Source organism: Phascolarctos cinereus, unplaced genomic scaffold (assembly GCF_003287225.1).
Source record: "Phascolarctos cinereus isolate Bilbo 61053 unplaced genomic scaffold, phaCin_HiC Scaffold_4;HRSCAF=312, whole genome shotgun sequence".
Classification (NCBI taxonomy): domain Eukaryota; kingdom Metazoa; phylum Chordata; class Mammalia; order Diprotodontia; family Phascolarctidae; genus Phascolarctos; species Phascolarctos cinereus.
In genome coordinates this window covers 125,273,094-125,290,451 of record NW_027555847.1, presented here as the reverse complement: position 1 = coordinate 125,290,451, position 17,358 = coordinate 125,273,094, and the positions used below count along the sequence as shown (strand labels likewise).

The window sequence follows — 17,358 nt, the reverse complement described above, 5'->3', positions numbered from 1 at the left end:
ATTTTGGGTTTTTTTTTCAGAAGATGGCTGATTGATTCTTTAAATTTCTATTCTGCTCTCTGGTTCTAAGATATTTTGGCAGCTTTTATGATTTCTTGAAATATAATGTCTAGGTTCTTTTTTATTGTTCATGGCTTTCAAGTAGTTCAGTGATTCTTAAAACATCTTTCCTTGATCTGGTTTCCAAGTCTGTTGTTTTTCCTATGAAATATTTCACATTTTCTTTTTTTGGATTTTTGACTTTGCCTTATTAATTCTTGAAGTCTCATGGAGTCATTAGCTTTCATTTGGCCAATTCTAATTTTCAAGGAGTTATTTTCTTCAGTGATCTTTTGTACCTCTGGGGATCAGAGCCACACAATTATGGTTCTGGAGCTCGTTCCTTGCTCAGTACAAAGCTACAGCCAACCCTCGAGACTGCTTCTCTCTGCCCTGGATCAATGACCTGGAGCCGGGTAGTAGGCAACAGAGCTGTTACATGGTACCCATTCCTGCACTCAGAGCTAGTTCAGGGCTCCCCTGGCATCTTTTCCTGTCTTGGTGCCCTATCTTGACTTTCTTTCAGGCAGTCTCTGTGTGCTGAAAGGCTCCATGCTATGCATGCTCCTGGCCAGACTCCGTCCCCAGTGTCTCCAAACCTCACTATGGCTTTCTCCCTAAACCATCCTGGGCTGGAAAAGTGACTCCATGTGACTTCTCTCTGTCCTTCCCAATCAGAATTTGGTCTGATAACTATGGGGAACAAGGCTCAACTGCTTCCTCTTACTCTGCCATCTTGACTCAGCCTCAAGGAGTTTATGTTTTAATAAGGGAGACAACATTTATAAATCTGAACATACAAGATAAATATAAAGTCAACGGAAGTTAACCTTAGAGGGAATGGCACTAGCCTAGGCTGGTCTCCCTGTATAAAGACAGCTAATTCAGGAAGGTGTCTCAAAATTGTAATAAGTTATTTCCTGCCAATTAAAATATAATCAGTTTATTTTGTCCATGTGATATTATTCAGTGCTCACCATGTCCAACACCTCTCAATTCTTTTCTCAAAGAAGTATGTGTGTAAGACTTTTGTGTAGAATACAAATTTTTTGCCCCTCTCATTCTTTACTCCTAAAATCATATTTTCTCCCACATTTTTCAACACCTATTCAATGAAGTCACTGAGTATGAAAGTATATGTTGATTTAATTTAAAAGGTCTTATTTTTTCTTGCTGTTCATCCTCTGAAATAGTGACATAAGGTATAATTATTTTCATAGTGGTCTTTTTTGCAAATAATTATCACGAGCATACAAGATAATCAAATATCCCATGAAACATCACTTATTGCTTTTGGACGCACAAATACGAACACAACGAGTTCATTCATTTACCTCTCCAAGGAGAGCCTGTGAATCATCCTTTCATTTGGCTGTAACTTCCTACTGTCTTCTGGTTTTCTTTATAAGGAGAATGTAATGATTAATATGACTCCATGACAGGTGTTTCACATTTAGACTACCAAAATCTAAGTTAATATTTATAGATGGCCTAAAAACTGTGATTCTTAGTATCCTCTGCCTCCTTTGGTTTTATTCTGCCACCATTATTGTAGAAACAGAGGGGCTTGCATGGGATTGAAGTCCATTTTGTATTTTTACTTGTAGTATGGGTTGCAATGGCCAAAGAATTCATCACCATAGAGGTTACGATCCTCTCCATGTTAAGCTATGCTTTTCTCCGGAAGGTAGACACAGTCTATTACAGGGATTGCACCCAAAAATTTTCTAACACGGCAGAACCTGACATAGCTTGTGCTCTATTGGCAAAGCCTTCCTGAACCCAGGGTCACGTCAATGCCATAAATAATGATGTATCAGAAGATGGCTTCATGGAGGAAATAGGTCACATAGGTCCTAACACTTCCAAATATTCTGGTTTCCATATCCTGGTATATCTGATTGCTTACCTCTACTCTACCCCACTGAGACTATGAAGTTGCCTGGCACTTACAGCCCTATTCCCATATATCTCTTTAAATTTCAGTGCATGGGAACACGTGTCAAAAATATTAATTTATCTTTTCATAAGCACTTAGAGAAAAAAAAGGACAGACCTTATTCACAATATATTTGCTGATAAATTCACTGACAGTCATGAGGCTTTGAGACCATTCTTCATCAGTGTACTTGGACCCCAGTTCCACAGGGACAGTACGGCAGCCAGCTATTTCTTGAATATAGTCCAAACTATCAGAAAGAAATACATACAATATGATGAGTTTGGAATTTGTTTCTAAAAATCTTTGGGCCAGTCAAAACTTTCATCAGCCTAACAAATTTCCCTACTTATCAATCCTCTTCCAGTGCTTTCCATGTTCTACTGTTCCTCCAACACAAAATGCCAATGAAAATATAATACAAACCAAGAGGCTACATTTATTCAGCTTTCTTTAAACATGCTACATAATTCCCACCAGGAGCAATCCAATTTCATTTATATCCTGAGTATGCAAATATTTGCAGAGTTTTGTTCAATTTCCTGGTCACTTCCCTTGTCACTTTCAATCCTGATAGAAGAGTCTGGGGAAATGTAAACTCAAGGTACAAATATAACAAAGGTTATGATAATTGAAACTTTTATTAGTCTAAGGAAATTTTTATCATCTATGATTCAAGGACATTAACCCTCTCAACTAATAGGAGAGTACTATTTCTCGGACCTCAGCACACCTTTCTTCTTCTTCAGTAGTGTGTATACTTTAGCTGCCACAGAATTTTTACTGTCTCATTTCCATTACCTAATGTCCTTGACCTACACTGACACATTCCTAACTGAAGTACTAGATTATTTATCCCCTATAGCTATATGAGGTGGTACAGTGGATAGAGCCCTGGGCTTGGAATCGGGATGACTTATCTTTTTAAATTTAAATCCAGCTTCAGACACTTACTAGTTGTGTGACTCTGGGCAAGCCACTGAACCCTGCTTGCCTCAGTTTCCTCATTTGTAAAATGAATTGGAGAACGAAATGGCAAACCACTCCAGTGTCTTTGCCAAGAAAAACTCAAAGAGGGATCATGGAGAGTTGGATATGACTGAAAATGACTGAACAACAACAGCTATAGTATTAATTATTATGAATTGCTATAGCAGTAACAGAGCTAACTTCTTATATGATAACCTAACTTTTTAGACTTTAGTTCTTCCTCAGCATACGTTTGCTTTATTAACTACTAGTTCTCTGAACCTGCTTAAGACAGGGTAATTCACCTTTTCCTAGAGTAACCCAATCTGATGGTTATTCATAATGTTATGCCTCAAGAGCCAGTTCCTTTAGAAGTTATCACTTGAAAATCTGCAGGCTACTACGCTGAGAATAAACACCTGACACTTGGGCTTGGAGGGGAGAAGTATACAGGAAAATTCATTTTTTTGAAAAGCAGCTACTTGTTAAGAATGCCTGTGACCACTACTAACCAATTCTTTGATTTGGTTAGAGTGAAACTGAACGAGTGGATTTATTTCAACATCCGCTAACACTTTTGACAAGTTTATCCTATTTTTACACAGACAGTCTTTTGATGAAAGACTTGTGAACAAGCTTTGACTCATGCCACATTTTTTTGTTTAGTTCTTGCTTTCTGAAAATGAAGATGTGGATAATAGTCATCTGGAAAGAGATACGTGGAAACTGAATGATTCCAGGGCATATTACTAAGTAAGGGTGCAGACTTCTCCTGTTTGTACTGAAACAAGATTGACCACGAAGACACAAGTTGTGCTCTCACTCTTAGAAACCACTTAGTGATGGGGAAATCATTGAATCGTGCCGGGCTTCGGTTTTCCTACTCTAAGAAGAGGATCACAGTATAATTTGGAGTGTCATTTCTTTTAGTCTTATATTATGAGCTGTTCACTTCAGCCATTTTCTCCCAACATGCCCTACTCATGCTCATGATGATCCCCACCACTTGAATTATCCTCACTTCCTTCTGTTGTCCTTCCTGCAAAGCCCACCTCAAATAAGACTCCACGAAATCCCTGCAGTTGTCGCTCTTCAGGCCTCTGAAGTTCTGTTTTGCTTACTGTACTATACAATTTTGTTCCTCTATTTACTCAATTTAATAAACGTTTAGTCAGTGCCTACTATGTGCTAAAGAATGGGGAACAAAAGTAAAAAGTCTGCTCTTGAGGGGCTTATACTCTTATAAGCTCAAAATTATCTTAGATTTCTTATCATATATTATACCTCTCTGAATTCCCATTGTCAGTGTAGTTCCATAAAATATATCCTATTTGCCTTGTAACTCCATTCCTCTCCTGGTCTTCACCACTGCCCCTTCCCCAAACCTCCACCTCCCCCCCCACTAAATTGTGCCCTTTTCAGTTTATACTTGTCATTATGTCATTGTGTCACCCCACCCACCTATCCAATAAATTTTCATGGCTTCTTACTGCCTGCAGGAGCAAACACAAAATGCTGTTTGGCATTCAAAGCCCTTTATAACCTAGCCCCCTTCTACCTTTCCAGTTTTGTTTTGTTTTTTATACCTTACTCACCAGTGACACTGAACTCCTGGCTGTTCCATGAAGAAGACACTCCATCTCTCAGCTCTGGGCATTTTATCTGGCTGTTCAGCAGGCCTAGAATGCTCTCTCTCCTCAACTCTGACTACTGACTTTTCTGGCTTCCTTTAAGTTTCAACTAAATCCCACCTTCTACAGAAAACCTTCCCCAACCCCTCTTAATTCCTTCCCTCTTTTAGTTACTTCCTATTTATGCTGCATAGCTCACTTTGTATATGTTTGTTTGCACATTGTCTCCCCCACTACATGGTAAGTTCCTTGAGGGCAGGGACTTTCTTTTGCCTCTTATTGAATCTCCAGAGCTTAACAATAACTGGCACATAGTAGGTGCTTAATAAATTTTGACTGATTTGATTGTTTCCTGTTTCCTGGGTTCTTTGCTTCCATTTGTCCATGGAGAAGCACAGGATGTATATGATCATAGAATTTAACACTAGGAAAGCTTCCGGAGATCCTTTAATATAACCCCCTCATTTTACAGATGAAGAAACTGAGTCCTAGAGAAGAAAACCCTGTCACATGAATAATAAGCGGCAGAGCTGGGATCCTAACCCAAGCCCTTGGAATCTAGTAGTCTTCCCACTCCACTATTAGTTTCCCCAATGCTCTTAAAATGATTTGCTTTAGAAAGGGTTACATTTATATTTAAAGTCCATAACAATCTGGCCCCAACAGACCTTTCCAGCCTGACTGCACATTATTCTCCTTCTAGTACTCCATAGTAGGGCCAAACTAGCCTTCTTGCTGGTTTTCACACAAAGCATTCCATCAGCCATGTCTGTGCCTCTGATGTCCTTCATGGCCTTACTGTCAACTTAGGGAATTCTTTACTCCTTCAACACTCAATTTAAGCATTACCCTTTTCTACTAACCCCTCCCTCCGCCCCATCCCTCAATTGCTGACACCAACACACCTAAAGCTTAGAGCAGGGTGTGTGTGTGTGTGTGTGTGTGTGTGTGTGAAGCATATGCACAGGATAGGAGGCAGCCGTGAGGAATAGCTGCCGCAAAGCCAGTGGCAGAGCCTCTCTCTATGTGACTGCAGGAGAGGAGGGAGGAATGTTACTCAAGCCATGAGGCAGCTGTGCAGATCCACTAGCAAGTTCCTGCACTGGAATCACATGGCTCTAGGAAGGGGGAATTTTAGCCCATCGTATTTGATAACCCTGGACCCAGGCTCCTGAAGAGAACTGTAAGGAGTTTTGGCTAGCGCTCCATTCTTAAACCAATCCCCTCCTCCTCCTTCTTTATCATCATCATTACCATCAACATGGCTAGCATTTATATAGTGCTTTAAGATTTTCAAAGTGCTTTAATCCTCAGTCAGTCATCAATAAACATTATTAAGCTCCTACTCTGTGCTAAGCACTGGAGATACAAAGAAAGGCAGTCTCTGTTCTCAAGGAATTCACATACTAACAGGGAAGCCAACACGAGAACAATTACAGACAGACAAGCTGTATACAGGATAAACTGGAAATAACTGAAAGAAGGACAGCACTAGAATTAGTGAGGAAAGGCTTCCTGCAGAAAGTGGGATTTAAGCTGGGACTTATGGGAAGCCAGGAGGCAGAGACAAGGTAGGAGAGCATTGTAGGCATGGGGGACAGCCAGAGAAAATGCTGGGTGTTGAGAGATGGAACATGAAGGAGGCCACTGGATCAGAGAGTGCAGAGGGGGTGTAAAGTGTAAGAAGACAGGAAAGATGGTGGGAAGGCAAGTGATAAAAGGCTTTGAACACCAAAAGGAAGATTTAATATTGGCTCCTGGAGATAATGGGGAGCCAATGGAATTTACTGAGTAGTGGAGTGACATGGTCAGCTATTCTCTTTAGGAAGATTAACTGGATAGCTGAGTGAAGGATGGATTGGAATAAGAGAGATTTATGGCAGGGAGGCCACTGCAATGGTCTAGCTATAAGGTAATGAGGGCCTGAACCAGAGTGGTACCAGGTAGCTAGGTGACACAGTAGAGAACTGGGCTTGGAATCAGGAAGATTCACCTTCATGTGTTCAAATCTTGCCTTATACACTTAATAGCTGTGTGACCCTGGGCAAGTCAGTTAACCCAATCTGTCTTAGTTCCTCATCAGTAAAAAATGAGCTAGAGAAGGAAAAATGGCAAACCACTCCAGTATCTTTGCCAAGAAAACCCCAAAATGGAATTTTGAAGAGTTGGACGTGACTGAAAAGACTGAACAACACCCCAACCACCAAGGTGGTAGTGAGAATGAGGAGTTGAGGATGGGACCTAGGTTGCAAGCCTAGGTGACTGAGAGTGTGGTGGTACCCTCAGCAGTAAGAGGAAGTAGGAAGTGGGGAGGGATTAAGGAAAGGTAATGAGTTCAGTTTTGAACATGTTAAGTTTAATATGTCTACAAAACATACAATTAGAAATATCCAAAAGACAGTTGGAGATGTGAGACAGGAGGTCAGAAGAAAGGTCAGGGCTGGATAAGCAGATTTGAGAATCATCAGCATAGAAATAATAATTGAATCCATGAGAGCTGATGGGGATCACCTAGTGAAATAGTACAGAAGGAGAAGAGGAGAGGCCCCAGAACAAAGCCCTGTGGGACACCCATAATTAGGAGGTTTGACCTAGATGAAGTTCCAGCAAAGGAGGCTGAGAAGGAACAGTCAGATAGGTGGGAGAACCAGGAGTCAGTAATGTCATGAAAACCTAGAAAGAAGAAAGTATCAAAGAGAAGAGGTTTGACACTGATTAACAGTGTCAAAGACTGCAGAGAGTTCAAGAAGGATGGGGTTTGAAAAATATTAGATTTGGCAATTAAGAGATCACTAGTAACTAGAGAGCAGTTCTGGCTTACTGATGAGGATGGAAGCCACACTATAAATAGTTGAGAAGAGAGTGAGACACGTATAAAAATATTTATAGCAGCTCTTTTTGTGGTGGCAAAGAATTGGAAATTAAGGGGATGCCCATCAACTGGGGAATGGCTGAACAAGTTGCCGTATATGAATATAATGGAACATTATTGTGCTATAAGAAATGATGAGCAGGTAGACTTCAGAAAAACCTGGAAAGACCTGTACGGGCTGATGCTGAGTGAAGTGAGCAGTACCAGGAGAACGTTGTACACAGTAACAGCAACATTGTGCGATGACTAACTTTGATAGCCTTAGCCCTTCTCAGCAATGCAAGGATCTAAGACATCTCCAAAAGTCTCATGATGGAAAATGCTATCCACATCCAAAGAAAGAACTGTGGAGTTTGAATGCAAATTGAAGCGTACTATTTGCTCTTTTTTTTCTTCTGTTTTATTTTGTTTCCTTTTTCTTGTGGTTCCTTCTATTGGTTCTAATTCTTCCTTACAACAAGACTAATGTGAAAATATGTTTAACAGGAATGTATATATATAGCCTACATCAGATTGCATGCCATCTTGGGGAGGGAGGTGAAGAGGGAGGGGGAGAAAAATTTAAAATTCAAAACTTATGTAAGTGAATGTTGATAAATCAAAATAAATCAATAAAAAAAAGAGTGAAAGTAAATGGAGATACCTATTGTCATTGGCCTTCTTAAGGATATTTAGCCATAAAAGGGAAGAGAGATATGGGATGATATCTAGTAGGGATGGATGAATTAGGGATGGGCTTTTTGAGGATGGGGAAAACATGGGCATGTCTGTAGATAAAAGGAAGCAGCCAGTAGACAGCGAGAGACTGAAGATACATGAAAAAGTGCTATTATCTCCATTTTACAGATGAGGAAGCAGGCCAAGAGAAAGGATTTGTGTCTTGCTCTGGATCATACAGCTACTAAATGTGTAAGGTAAGATTCAAACTCAGAACTTCCTGACTCCAAGTCCAGTGCTCTATCCACTAAGACATTTCACTGCCTCATTCTCTTAGAAGAGGATCAAACATTTAGCACTGGAGGTAGGGAAGCTACAAAATGCAGATCCATGGTTTGGAAGAGCAAACTGGGACCTCTATCTCCAACTAGTCTGAGGATGGAACTATATGGTAACAGTGGAAGAATAAGAATCCTTGGATATCAAGAATTCCTAGATTTAGCCCTCCAGAAAGAAGATGGGCAAGCACATAGTTCTGGGGCTGGAGGAGCAGCAATGGACTGAGTGAGGATGTGGGGGAAACAACCAGGATCTCTTGTATTAGTTAGAGGAGGTAACGATCAGCTAGTTATTCAAACTGTGAAGCCCCAGTGGGAAGCAGAGTGTTGTCTCTCTAGCAACTGCAAATTCCTTTTGTCGGTATGGAAGACTGTCCCTAAATGGGGTAGGAAACTCAGTGTATGGTGGGGGGAGGGAGGAAGCCTCTAGCAGCCCCTAATGTAAAATTCCCTTTTTTGGAAAGCTCCTGAAACACACAGCAAACCCAAGTTCATTTCTATTCCAAAGGAAGTCCAAATCACAGAGCAGTACTATAATTCTCAAGGGCTGTATAGGTCTCCAGGATGAGTGGGAGGTGGGGGGCGGGGAGATGGCCCACCAGCAGGGGAAGAAAAATAACACACATAATAATGAATATTTTCCTGTCCATTTGAATTTCACTTTTTGTGATGTTATTTGATGCTGTGTCTAGCACCTACAAATTCATTTCTTGAAGTGTTCACGACAGAAAGTCATGAAGTTTCTGTGCAGTCTATAAGTTTGGCTTCTCTCACTCCTTCCTGAACCATGCTTTCTCATACACTTCTCAATGACCTCAATTTTTTCTAATCTTTGTGTTGAAGCAATAAATTTAGTGGTCATGTAAGTGTATATCGATTTAACTGGGAAAGCCTTATAGAGTTTTTCACATAATTTTTCTACCTCTATTCTCTTTAATAATGTCAGTATGTAAGGTATAATTATTTTTATAGTAGTTTCTTTGCAAATACTTATCATGAGTATTGCAATATGAGATGATCAATATCCCATGAAAAAATGCTTCCTGTTGCCTTTGGCCACAAGATAAAACCAACCCCAGCAACTCCTTTTATTCCCCCTCCAAAGAATATCTACAAGCCTTCTTCTATTTAGTCACAACTTATTTGTTCCTTCTGATTTCATTTATAGGAAGAATATAAAAATGTGTTTGATTTGGGTCCTCCAGCAGTGTGACCACTCTTTGGTCACTGGACAAGGACCTCACAACACTTAAGCATATCTAATTAATATTTATAGATGGTCAAATAAGTGATTCTTAGCACCCTCTGTCCCTTTCCTTGCTACTCTGCCACTGTCACTGCAGAAGCAGAAGAGGGCCACCGGGGTCTGAAGAACACTTTGTATCTTTCTTTGTTCCATGGGTTTCCATGGCCAAAGAATTTGTCACCAAGTGGCTGGTTTACAGGTAAGAAACCTCTCCATACTCAGATAAGCTAGTCTTCAGAATGTAGACTCAGTCTATTGCTAGACATTCTACGGTGATAATAATTCTTTCTATTGTACTAGAAAGCCCCTCAAAATAATGGCAACTCATGTTTCTATACTGTTTTAAGGCTGACAAAGCAGTTTCTTCATAACACTTCTGTGCAAGTACTATTATCTCTATTTTATAGCTGGGAAAATAAGGCCCAGAGCAGTGAAGTGCTAATACGTGTCTGATTTAGTATAAAGGAAACCTAAGATGTAAACACCCACAAGAATGGGAAGGGGGAAAAAGTTTAAAATAATCTTGCAGCCTATGGTACAGAATAAGAGAACCAAATGATTTTTTTAATCACAAACATAAAATTCTTAGATTCAGTGGTAACTTGTTTATTGAGACTATATTCATCAACCTGCTGAGGAGGCACAAAATGGGGAAAATGACATGAACTTATTTACTTTTGCTACTTACCTCCATTTCTTCATGCATGGCCAGTGGTTAGCAATCCCTTCCAAAATAACAGGCTTTTGTGGAACCAAATAATTTTTCCTAAAAAACTCAAGTGAAGGGCATTGTAGTTGTGGAACTGCAGTTCCTAATTTCACAGCTGGAGTCAATGTACGGTTACTCTTGGTTTTCTGTATATAAAGACAGAATTTGAGTTACAACAAACTGTATTTACACATAGTTTACACAAACTTATGAAAGTACCTATTTCCTAGCAATGGAGGTAAAGAAAAGGTATTTTCTAAGGAAAACTACCATACAAACATATGAACTTCCCAGGAAATACATATTTCAGATGTCCTACATTTCTTCCCAATGGTCAGAGATAGGAACACTATTTAGAGTCAAAAATTTATTTAAAAGGATGGATTTGGGGCAGCGTGGTGGCGCAGTGGATACGGCACTGGCCTTGGAGTCAGGAGGACCCGAGTTCAAAGCTGGCCTCAGACACTTGACCCTAACTGTGTGACCCTGGGCAAGTCACTAAACCCCACTGCCTATGGGGGGAAAAAAAGGACGGATTTTCCCCTATGATACATATCTTTCATTTGGATCAGCTCAACCTTTTCATGTATCAGGCTCTAGTTCTTTGCTTATGCTCCTGTTTATAATACCTTCTCATGTCCTTTCTGCCTTCCTATAGGACTTAGAATTTAAGAAAGGATCTTTAAGACACCCTCATTTTACATACATAGTATGAGGCCCAGAAGGTCATAAAGGTAAACAGTAGAGTCAAAATCTGAATCTAGGTTTTCTAACTCTTTCTGCTGAGCGACCAGATGGCTCAATGGATAGAGCACTGGGTCTGGAGTGAGGAAGACTTGTGTACAAATCCTTCAAACACAAGCTATATGACCTTGAACAAGTCATTTAACTTCTGCCTGTCCCAGTTGCTTCATTTGTTAACTTCAGATAATAATAGCCCCTACTTCCAGCATTGTTGTTGGTACAGAAATGTTAGTTTTCATTATTTTGCTACATCTCAGATCTTTTCTATCCTTCAAGCCCCATTTCTACTACTAGACAGAAGCTTCTGGACAGAAGGAAGTATTTCTTAGTGAGCTAGGTACTTTCCTCAGCATCTAGCACCGTTCTGGTAATGTAGCAGGCAATTATACATGATGGCTGAATTTCTTTACTGTTCCCAGCCAATACTATACACTTCAGCACTTAGTCACATTCTAACTTAGGCTATTATTTAATGCTGTCTTTCCCTAAGGGCAGAAAACGTGTACATTTCTCTCATGTTTCTCATAGCACAGAACTGAAAACACTTTTTGAATTAATGACTGATTATTTGAACTGAGACCCATTAGGCAGTAGCATCATCAGGTGTGGCTACAATACCTACAACAACTTTAGTGGAAGGCTAGGAAAATAACATAAGCTGGTTGATTCTGATACTTTTAAACAACTCAGATTTAAACCAAGCCATAAACCCTGGCTGGAGGTATTCTTTGGCAAAACACATTTAAGATACTGATTCTCAGTAAGGTAACATATTTCTGGGGCAATAATATAAGCATCTCAAAAAATCCCATGTACTCAAATGACAGCATCCATGAGTCAGAAAAAGTTAGTTTGTGGCCATTTCCATTACAAACTCAACAACAGGAAACAAAATAGAAGCACATGTAACAAGAAAAGTGAATGATAATTCAGCTAGCTGACCAATAAAGATATGTACAAAATGGACTAAAATGGACTCACTCTTACAGAGTGTCTGAGGTGTTTCTTTTTGAGACCATAAATGCTACACTAAAAAAAAAAAGCAATGGAAAATTGCTGCTGGAGAAATTGCAAATAAACCAAGAAAATAGGCTGAAATGTTCCATTTGTAAAATCAATGTCTGCCTCAAAACAACATGTTCAACAGTTCATCAACCATGGACAGCTCAGGTCAGTGGGCTACAGACATTCAGCCTGGAAGGAATCTGGGATTCTGCTTTTATAGGAACCACTATGTTAGCATCTATTACATGTAATTCAGTAACAATCTCTCAGATTAATACCTTTTTGCTCAGTTCCTCAATCCCAGTTTCAGAAGGTCTTTTCCTATGTTGAAGATGCTTCTGAAGGACATTGACTACTTTAACCAGAATATTCCCCAGTATGGATGCTCCCATCAACAGACCCATGTCACAGACTCTGATTGCTTCTGCTATGTCATCAATTTTGAGGCACATACAAAGAGCTTTCAAAAGACACCCATAAGAATAAACTCGTCTCCATTCTTTGTCCACATCCCTCCAAGTTCCAGTATTAAGTTTTTCCCAGGAGTAATCTCGTATTATTTCACTTGTCTTCAGACATTCATTTTTTTTTCCTTCATAGAAAAGCTCTCTAGCTTGATGAAGTAATACTACTACACTTTTTTCAACCTTCTCATTGAAATCTAACTTGAAGTCCTCTTTGGTCTGTGGGAGCAAGGCCCTGAGTTCTTCTGAGAGGGAACATGTTGCTGACATCTTATTGTCAGAAAGACTGGCTTCTGACATCTAACCCACAAGATGGCTCAGTTTGCTTGGTAGACTTCTTTCTTCTCTCTAATGATGTTCACGAATTTGCTGTTAGGAAACAAACAAAACTTGTAAACCACAGAAAACCCTTCTCTACACTAATATCACTATAACTTTACTATGACTGACATCTCCATGGCACAGTGCTTGGTACACTGTAAGCACTTAATACCTTTTCATTCATTCTCATGATTTGTCTAGTGAAAACCTAGAAATACAGAAATACAAAAACCCCCAAACATTTTATTGTCACAGTCACTGTATTTCATTGAGTAATCTCAATTCAGAAGTGGAGCGAGGCCAGGGAATACTCAGGAGAATAACTCCAGATTTCCTGGACTGATAGCAGGCAGATGTTTGCAAGAATGGGTAGATTTCTAAGTTTTACACTTTATATGGGAGCTAGAAGCAAACTTATATTGCTTCCATATTAAGAACTGTAGAATACCTTGGGATCTAGAGTCTGTCAAATCCAAGCCAAAAGGAAAAGGAAAACAAATGATTTGTATTTAATAGTTTGGCACACAGGAAGGGAGTCAAATAGTGGACAAGAAAAAAGGCATTAAGAGTCCTAATCTTCTGAGCTAAAGAATTCTGTAGACAACCTACTCCCTATCAGAATACCAACTGTAGATTTAATTTACACAGCACTTTAAAATTACAAAGCACTTCTCCCTACTACTAGGCCAAGTGGTTTTAAATGTGGGCAAATATAACTCTCCAAATTTTAAAAATGAGGAAACTGAGGGTCAAAGAAGTAAAGAGATGTGACCCATAGCTAATAAGTATCAGAGGGAGTACCTGATCCTGGTCTTCTGATTCATATTTAGAAGAGACATTAGTGGTCACCTAGTCCAACTTCAAATGCAGTGCAGGATGACCAGTTAATTCTCCCTGCAATTTTAGCATTCATTTAATAAATCATAATAGTTCACATTTATATAGTGCTTTAACATTTACACAGTGTTTTCCTCATTTCAAGTGCAGGGTTCCTTTAACTGCTACCAGGTCTCAAAACTGGATCTTCGGATTCTAAGTTTAATGTTGTCTCATAGTTCTCTCACTCTCTTTGTAGGAGTTTGGTGAAGGGATTGAGAAGCTGTAATTTGAGAGGCCCTGAAGCAGGGGTGTTTTTCGCTAAGAGAATTATTATTATTGGGCAGCTAGGTGGCGCAGTTGATAGCGCACTGGGCTTAGACTCAGGAAGACTCATTGTCCTAAATTCAAATCTGGTCTCAGACACTAGCTTTGTGACCCTGGGCAAAGTCACTTAACCCTGTTTGCCTCAGTTTCCTCATTTATAAAATGAGGTGGAGAAGGAAATGGCAAACGACTCCAGTATCTTTGCCAAGAAAACCCCAAATGGGGTCACTAAGAGTTGGACATGACTGACTGAGTTATTATTACCTTGGAAAAGAGTGAGCAGGGCCCCAAAAGAATGGGATTAGGCACATATTGTTATATGATCTCAGGACTTGAGAGGATCTTAGAGATCACTGTCATTCAATCCCCTGGTTTTTTACAGTGCACAATGAGAACCACATAAAAAAAGTAACACAACCAAGGGCAAACAACTAGTTTGAACTGGGGCTAGAACCTAGACTTGAACCTTGACTCCCCAGTTCTATGCTTGTCCCACTTCACGAATACTACACTAAAGGGAACATGATAATAGCAGGTCACATTTACATATACAGCTTTATAGTTCACAAAGTGCTTTCCTCACAACTCACAAGAGAGCACAAGTATTATAATCCCCATTTTACAAAGGAGAAAATAGGCTTCCCTATGTTGCCACGGAGCATAAGAGCTCAACTTCAGGTATCTCTGACTCCAAATTCAGGCTCTAAAAATCATATTACTCTCCCCAAATGTGTTGTTCTTCCTATTAGAATGTAAATCCCTTGAGAGCAGGGACTTTCTTGCTTTATCTGTCTCTCTAGCACTTAACACAGTGCTTTGCAGATAGTAAGAACCTAACAAGTGCTTTTATATTCATTAATTCATTCATCCTATCCCTCCTTTTCCCTCTCTCTTTTTCACTGACTTTTAACACTGGAAAAATCTGATGCCCTTTGTAGGTAGAAAAACTCTTGTAGGGACAGAATCCATAGGAACCTGGTGCACATGCACTTGGAACAATGAGTGGCTAAACGCTATTTGACAATTACTTAGGTGCTAGAAATAAAAAAAAAAGATGGAAACAACGCAGTGTTTGCTTTTAAGGAGCTTACTGTAATATGGAAGAGATGAGGACTATTCACAACTAGGTATGGTTCCAGGTAAAACTTGACCAGGGCAAAGGACAAGATGTTTTAGTGAATGGGAGAGATCACCTTCAGCTGAGGGGAAAGATTTCTGGGGTGACTTCATTCATGGATGTGGGACTGAGTGCGGAACTTAAAGGAAAAGAATCCAGTTGTCAATAAGCTGAGAAGAGGATCAAGGGTGTTTTAAGCATCAGAGACTGAGTTTGCCAACTTGCAGAAGCCAGAAGACAATGATATTCACAGAACGAAGCCATCTTGCCCAATATATACAGGAAAATCCCCCTTACAAATGTGTAGCCAGCCTTTATCTACAGCTGCCTAACAAGAGGAACATCTTAAGGCAGCCCATTCTACCTTTTGAAAGCTAAAAGTTATTGCAACCTTTTCCTTAGGTTGAAGAAGGTCTGGACAAGCACATCGTTTTTATTCTGTCCTGACCGTCTAACAATTTGAAGTTTCTTTAAGTAACCTTTTCCACTCCCCTTCATCTTAGTGTCCTTCTTTCTAAGAGCACCTCCAACTCAAGTCTATCTTGTTTGTACCTAGTTGTTTGCATGTTGTCTCTTCCAGACTATGAGCTTCTTGTGGGCAGGGAATGTCCGTCCTGTCCTGCCCCACCCCCGATTTTGTAGCTTAGCACAACTGGCATATAGTAATCGACTAATACAAGTTTGTTGATCTGACTTGTTGCCTCATACCTAGCTGTTCGCATGTTGTTGCACTTATTTGACAGTGAGCTCTTTGAGTTTAAGGTCTTTTTTTTCCTTTTTTTGGCCTTTTTTTGTATACCCAGCACTTACCACAGTGCCTAGCACACAGTAAGCACTCGATAAATGCTTGCTGTTGTCATAGTTTCCTCTAAGTCTTTTCTCCAAGTTCACCATCCCCAACCCTCTAAATTTCAACAATCACTTCGGCAGCCTCTATGGCATGATTCTCTTGGACCCCGCAGGGCGCGTAGGGTAGTCGCAGTTCCCATTTACAGGCACCTGGTTATTTCACAGGCCCCCGACACTGGGCTGGCAGGAAAGAAGAAGAAGAAGTTAAGACCACAAAATGAGAAAGGGGCCTTTCTCCATGAACTCCTTATTTTAGCCCAGAGAGGGGAAGTAACTTGCCCAAAGACACACAGCTGCGACGTGGCAGGGCTGGAAAAACCCCGCCCCGATTCTGGCAGAAGCAGTATCCGTCCACAAAGGTTTCAGGCCCCAGGAAACAAGATTCCCCTGAGACCCAGGCCCACTAAAGAAATCAACTGGACAACACAAGCAGCAGAGGGAGATACAGAGGTAACCTGAACAGCCGCGCAAGCCTCTTAGCCCCGACCACAAGCGTCTTCCACACGGCGCAGGCGTACTAGGCTCCACCTAAATAACACTGCGCAGGTGCACAGACCTCCGCCTAACGCAGCCTCAGTACCGCGCAGGCGCAGCGTGCTCTCGCACGGCCTCCTTCCCAAAGCTGGTCTTAGGTGTCGCGCACGCGTCGCAACCTACAGTTTCCTGACTCTTAGTTTCCCCTCTCAGCTGTAGCCTCGTGGGTTTGTGGCCCACATGCTTTTCTCCGACTCCGTCACTGTATCATCCTCACCCGGTTCCTGCCCCTTACGGTGCGTCCTTCGTCTTTCCGGGCATGAAGCACGTGAGAATGTATCGATCACTCAGAGCTGGCCTCAGCCGCTGGGCTACGCTCCTAGCCGAAGACCGAGCGATCGATCGGCTGCTTCGCTGAGCCTACCCCTCCCACACGGGAGAGGGAGGAGCATCCTTTGGAGGGGCGGGGAGAAGGAGGGGGCTGTGGGAAAGGTCTGGGAGAGACGTCTGGGAAAGAAGGTGCCACTTTGGAGTGGTCTTAAATTCACCAAGTTCTGGCTGGGCTCAAGTACCAATTCTTCCACCTACTAGCGGGGTACCTTTGGGCAGATCATTCGCAGGGACTCAGTTTCCCCATGGGTAAAATGAAGTACTTGGATTAGGTGATCTCTGAGGCCCCTTCTAGCTCCCACATTCTCTAAGTAGTACATGCTAAAGGTCTCCTTGCAGCAAGACTTCTGCACAGACAACTTTGCTGATTCTACCATCTCCAGTAGACTTACATCATAGGTTTAAATCCCATCTCTGACATTTACTAGGTGAAGATAGTCGAGTCACTTAA

The 17,358-nt window shown here is 40.8% G+C and overlaps 1 protein-coding gene across 8 annotated transcripts in view; it reads right to left on the bottom strand.

The window, feature by feature from the left end:
• KDM8 (lysine demethylase 8) overlaps positions 1-16,931 on the bottom strand; it is a 28,403-nt gene extending 11,472 nt beyond the window's left edge. The window contains exons 1-5 of one of the 8 annotated variants that reach the window (XM_021006335.2): positions 16,795-16,931; positions 16,005-16,223; positions 12,428-12,982; positions 10,380-10,546; positions 2,096-2,228 (exon numbers count right to left, since the gene is read on the bottom strand). In XM_021006335.2, the coding sequence (XP_020861994.1) occupies positions 2,096-2,228; positions 10,380-10,546; positions 12,428-12,913 (786 nt within the window). In that variant the 5' untranslated portion in view covers positions 12,914-12,982; positions 16,005-16,223; positions 16,795-16,931. The other 7 variants (XM_021006334.2, XM_021006336.2, XM_078152516.1 and 4 more) reach the window with 7 other exon arrangements.
• Positions 16,932-17,358: the final 427 nt, after the last annotated feature.